This window comes from Carlito syrichta, unplaced genomic scaffold, assembly GCF_000164805.1.
Source record: "Carlito syrichta isolate Samal-C Ts95f unplaced genomic scaffold, Tarsius_syrichta-2.0.1 Scaffold305402, whole genome shotgun sequence".
In the NCBI taxonomy this organism is placed as follows: Eukaryota; Metazoa; Chordata; class Mammalia; order Primates; family Tarsiidae; genus Carlito; species Carlito syrichta.
Genome location: NW_007249498.1, coordinates 192,958 through 198,764, shown reverse-complemented (window position 1 = coordinate 198,764; position 5,807 = coordinate 192,958). Strand labels below are relative to the sequence as shown.

The window sequence follows — 5,807 nt, the reverse complement described above, 5'->3', positions numbered from 1 at the left end:
GGAGTGCAGTGGTCGCTCCCGGTCACCGCAGCCTCGACCTGCTGCGTTCCAGCGATCCTTCTGCCTCAGCCTTCCAAGTAGCTGGAACTACAGGCGTGCGCTACCATGCCCCGCTAATTTTTTTTGGATTTTTTGTAGAGATGAGGTCTCGCCAAGCTGCTCAGGCGGGTCTCGAACCTGCGGGCTCAGGCAATCCACTCACCTCACCCTCCCAAAGCTCTGGGATTACAGGCTGAGCCACCTCGCCCAACTCGAATTCACTTTTCATTTAACAATGAAACATAAAAGGAAGGGAAGTAATATTTATTGAACAGTCCACATTTGCCAAGAACTATGCTAAATGCTTAACATTCACTTCTTCATCTAATAATTTTATCAATCTTATGAAGAAGGTATCATTATTCTGATTTTCCATTGGGCAAACTGAGGCTTAGAGAGTCCAAATGACTTCACTGGGCTTCTTACACAACTGGGTTTAAACTCTTTTCTTTCTGAGTCAAAGCCTCAGGGTCTCTCTACTATCATGTGGCACTATATAACTTTTAAAAAAGGTTAATAATAGTATCACTAAAATAAATATAATAATAACAAGAAAACAAAAAGCCGCACACAGGGGAGAGCAATTAAATGAGCTGTTTCACATGCTCCCATGCTTCACGGTTGTCCTATCACATATATTATCAATAATAGAACCAAATTAAGATTTTCAATTTGTCTATGAAGCAAGAAGCCTCAAAGATATTTCACTGCCTGCAGTCCATCAGAGTTGATGATTTTTTAGCAAGAACCATTTGATGATTTGTATGAGAATATACAAAATGTGCTTCCTCCACTTTTCTAAACTCGCAGGCCCAATTTTTGTGCAAACAGGATAAAGAGGTAGCTTTGCATGAAAACATGCTTTGTATTTTGTTTCCTAGCACATTCTTCTCTATACAGACTCCACTGAAGGCCTCATTTGGCTTAAGATCTCTTTTCCTAAGTGTTCTGATGATATCAGAAGCACCGATTTCTGTAGGTAAGGTGGGCTATGCAGCCAGAAATCAACTCTGCAGACCACAGGGCTAGTTGGCCACACTCACAGACTCACCTCTCTTTGGGACACCTTACGTTCAGTGCTTAGAGAACAACCCTTCACAAGATTCTGAATGCAGGCATATAATAAAAGTTATAACTAAAAACAAAAAAACAAAAAACAAAAATTTCCAGCATAATTCAAAAGTGAAATTGGCAAGGTGAAATTTCCTAAAGGAAATCACACATCATTATGTACCACCCCAAAATGTACGACTGTGCTCAGCATTCTTGAGTAACACCAAACAAGACATAGCTATGTTTAAAAAAAACAAAAACACAACTCTACTCTCATCAGTTACCAAATGTTCAAAGAAACAATAACGATTAAGTGAAATAAATTAAAGCTGTTTGATGCTAAAAGGAAAATAACACAATGAACACATTTGAGGGGGTGGGAATCAGAAACAGAAGAAATAGTTATGAATATAACCTACTTTCTTTTTCAATTAGGTAAATCTAAAATTTCCAAATTAAAAAACACAATATTAAGTACAGCACATAATTATGGATATGAATAACAACTGTTAAAGAATGTCAGCCTGAATTGCTGACTTATAAATTATCAAAAAAAATGACCCACCACAGTCACTTAATTGATCCTGCCAGGGCTACTTCAAAGAATGGTTTGCAACTGATTAAATTCTGTCTATAAAACCTGTAATTAGAAAGTTATGTCCCAAATACATGAAACCGTCTTCCACACCCCATTAAAACCAGAACACAGACTCTTCTTGCAGTCATACATATACCATCAGATTGCTCTGTAAATTCATTTTTCATAAATATTGCCAACATAACCTACAGCCCAGTCTGTGCCTAAGTCAATGAAGTTCTACTGTGGTGTAAGAAAACCAAAAAAGTACTGAGTCTTCAAAAATACTTTTTAACTACTGATATGCCCAAGGTATTTATATAAGCCACCGAATCCTTGGCTCTAAAACAATATGCATTTCCTTGACAATTGTTTAGTACTCTAATTGGAATAAGCACAGAGACCATTAATGCAACCCACTCAAACAGGTTTGATGAGGGGGCTTGAAGGACAACTTTTTGGCTACCAAGTCAGAACAGGAGAGAGGCTCCTATAATAATGGCCCTCTGTCTTATGCCCCGAAGGAGATAGATGTATTCAGTAGTCACATCTGAATACATATATATTTTGCCAACTGATTTTTTTTGTTTTACTACAGTTTTTAACAAACAACCATTCACTAAAATAAATGTTAGAAAAAATATAGTATAAAATGTTTCTTTTTTGCATGTAATAAGTGGAAATATTATAGTGTTGTTTTTTTTTTCCTGCACTTTGCTTCCATTTCATGGCTACTACAAAATTGGTCATCAAACCCGACTATGAAACAATTATGTAAATTTAGCTAAGTTAATATCATTTTTTCTTTTCTTTTTGGACAAAATCTCTCACCCCCTGCTCAAACATCTGTTTTTTTGCACACATGAGAATTTTCCCAGATGCTAGCATGAAAAGTCTGTGTATGTATTTTGGTTTTCTGTTTAAAATCACATTCAGATACAACATTCCACTGCTAGGATATAAAGCATAACTGCATTATGATACAATATATAATTTTATTGATGCTGCTTGTCCCTTATTTTACAAAATTATTTACATTTTTGAAGATCAATTCCTTCTAAGCTCTTTACCAATCTGCTTTCCACCTAAGTGGGAGGACGGCCACTACTGTCATTAAAACTGTTAAAAAATCTACCATGAAAATATTTGGGGTCATGATTCTTATGGTGTGCAAAATGGGTCATTGCCATACAGAGAAGGGGGTTGGGTTGACCAGGGACTCTCGTTACAAAGAATGCTGATCAGTTCCTGGTCAAGTGATCTGAAACACGATTGTGTGAATCAAGAAAATGGCCATGGCCACTCTAATGACCAGACCTGCTAGGCCCTAGGCTGATGATTCAAGGTATTGCTGTGGTGACAAGAAACAAACTTTCTTCCCCCAGACATCTTCATAGAGGTGGCTGTTGATAACTGTCATGTGCCCATGTAAAAAGAGTCCCGCAACTTGCTAGCCACATACACTTTGCCATGCAGATTAAACTGCTCACAAAATCATTATGCCTACTTGCAGAAAATAAGAGGCAAATAACTGCTGAGTTTGCTCTGGGATGCTTATGTAACCTGTATGTACAAATGTTTTACTCAGAAGCAAGTTGCTGGGGAGCTCAGTAAATGTCTACAAGAATACCCCCAAATTATTTGTTTCTACTGCTTTGTTAGTCTGGCTATCACAAAACTACAGAATGCAATCTGCTATCCACAACAGCCCCAAACACCCTCACATTTTAAAAAATTGCAGCTCTCAAAAGCACAGTAACTCAGAACTAGGGTCAAGAAGGGCATTCAATAAAAAAACTACCACCACCAACCTTTGCTTGGGCCTCTGGTGCTGTCACCTTGACGACTTTTTTGCGATTTATCATTTGCTTCACCCATTTTTCTACTTGGACGTTGAATTTCATGAAAACCACATAGCAAAAGTAAGCGGTTAAGAGAAGCAAGCTTTCCCACCACATGATAACATTATCCAGGAAAAATATAATCAGCATGATCAAGTCAACGATGTAGAAGGACACATCCCGAAAGAGCGGCCACCAGGTCAGGTTCAAGATTTCTCTAGAAAACAGAGCACACATGCCAATAACAAAGAGGATATTGAATACCGCGGAGCCTACGATTGTGCCTATGCCAACGTTGCTGTGAGCAATAAACACCCCAATGAGCGATGTGAAAAGTTCTGGGGCTGAACCCCCTGCAGCCATAAAGGTGGCTCCGGCCACATCATCAGAGATGCCCAGTTTTTCGGTGATGACAGTCAAAGAAGGGACGAAGAACTCATCGCAGACAATGGCTAAGGCTATGAACATGTAGATCATTCCAATGACATGGAGAATGATTGCACCTCTTCTTCTCTCCTCAAGGGAAAAGATGTCTTTAGGGTAATCTCCTTGGGCATGATCAGTACTATTCTCAGAGTTGCCTTCCTTAGAAAGTGGTGGCTGTGGCGTATAATCCCGAATCTTGTCATTTAAATCTAAGAGAGTTCTTTGATGGTACCCCTGTGCTACCCTGGGGCCACGGACAACACTGGCCTCTCCTGTGCTCTGTGTGTCTGTCTCAGAAAAGGCACCGATTGAAAATGAGACAGTGCTAATGGCTACCAAGCCCATGAAAAGGCCTAAGATTCGAATGAACTTCAGTTTTTTCTTGACATTATGATGTCTCCGGCAGCCAGACAGTGACTCATCCGAATACCATTTCTCCAGGAATGTGATGGTGGTGCTTTGGTGCGGATCCATTCTGGGTCTCCTGGTGGATGTGGTGGTCTTCAAACTTGAGACTCACCCAGATGGTTCTTTCATACTTTTCCTTACTTGGTACTTAACGGTGCGCGTGGGGCACTTCCGCAATCAGGAATTGTTATGCTTCTCAGGAAATGTTCATCATTTATGCTTAAATAAAAATAAAAACAAAAATAAGTAAATCATAAAATCATGCTTTTTTAACATAAAGAACTTTGCAGGTATGATACCGCCTTGCTCTGCAGCTGTGTGATCTTGGATAAGCCACTTAACACCTCTGTGCCTCAATTTCCCCATTTAAAAACGGGGACGATTATGGTGCTTACCCCCAGGATTGCTTTAAGATGAGTCAAAACATATCGCAGCACTTAGAATAGAATGTAGAACACAGTCACCACTTATGAACATGTATGCATAAACCCAAATAAATATTTTGGTAAATCCAGTGTTAGATGTGGAAACTATACATGTGTGTAAAAAATGAAAATTGTATAGATGAAAAAGCTATCAGATTATTTTACCTTAAATCATGTAACAACCTCCCAGTGCTAAAAAGATCCCCCCCTTTTAGAACTATCTAGGTACTTGGCAACTAACGATTTTTCGTTGTGCTTTCTTTGAGTCCAATTACATAATTCCCGGTTGTGGGCACACTTTTTTTGGGTTCAATCTATCGTTTGGAAAGGGTTGAGGGTAGGAGAAGGTAGTACTCTTTCCTGCACACTCAGTGATCTCAGGATCTTGTTTTTCATAAAAAGCCTCTCCATCATCAGATACAGGAAAGCAACCTTTTACAAAAATTTAAGTTTACAAAAGAATGCTCTGGTGGCACGCACAAGCAGTCTCCTCTAAACATCTAGACATTGTTTTCAGCTAAAGTTTTTTGTTGTCGGGTTTTTTTTTTTTTTTTTTGGTGGGTTTTTTTTTTTTGGTAACGTTTAGTCACATCTAAAACAGAAAGCTGCGTAAACCAAACAACTCTCAGTGCAGTGAAATAACAATAAAGCTATTTGGAGAGACCCAACGTGCATTTCATGCACAATACGCAAGTTGCAGCAACGTCTCTGTCCACATAACCTGCCCCAAACAGCCCCAACACCGACGTGAGCGGCTTGGACACCCAGGGCAGACTTTTCATTCTCCAGCCCACGGGGGAGACGGGGAGGGCGTCCGGTCACGACAGCCGACGTTCGGACGGTTCCCCTCGCACCTTTTTCTTTAAAAACACGGCTCTCTTCTGCGCCAGCGATTTCGTGCTGGAGGCCTTCGCCGAGAGGATCTCAGGTGTCCAGTAAGCCCGTTAAACACACGCCACTTAAACACCGAGATTAGCGGGCGCTCAGCTCTGCAGACCCAGCCAGCGGCACGAGTCAAGCCCGGCTGAGCGGCGGCCG

The 5,807-nt window shown here is 40.2% G+C and overlaps 1 protein-coding gene across 1 annotated transcript; it reads right to left on the bottom strand.

The window, feature by feature from the left end:
- Positions 1–2,651: 2,651 nt before the first annotated feature.
- LOC103264001 (sodium/potassium/calcium exchanger 2) lies at positions 2,652–4,565 on the bottom strand. Its single transcript, XM_021714228.1, has one exon. It carries the CDS (start codon positions 4,408–4,410, stop codon positions 3,442–3,444), a length of 969 nt encoding a protein of 322 aa, XP_021569903.1. The 5' UTR covers positions 4,411–4,565; the 3' UTR covers positions 2,652–3,441.
- Positions 4,566–5,807: the final 1,242 nt, after the last annotated feature.

Bases quoted from the DNA above. Each gene is read 5' to 3' on its own strand.
- LOC103264001 (XM_021714228.1), bottom strand. From the start codon at position 4,410: ATGGATCCGCACCAAAGCACCACCATCACATTCCTGGAGAAATGGTAT.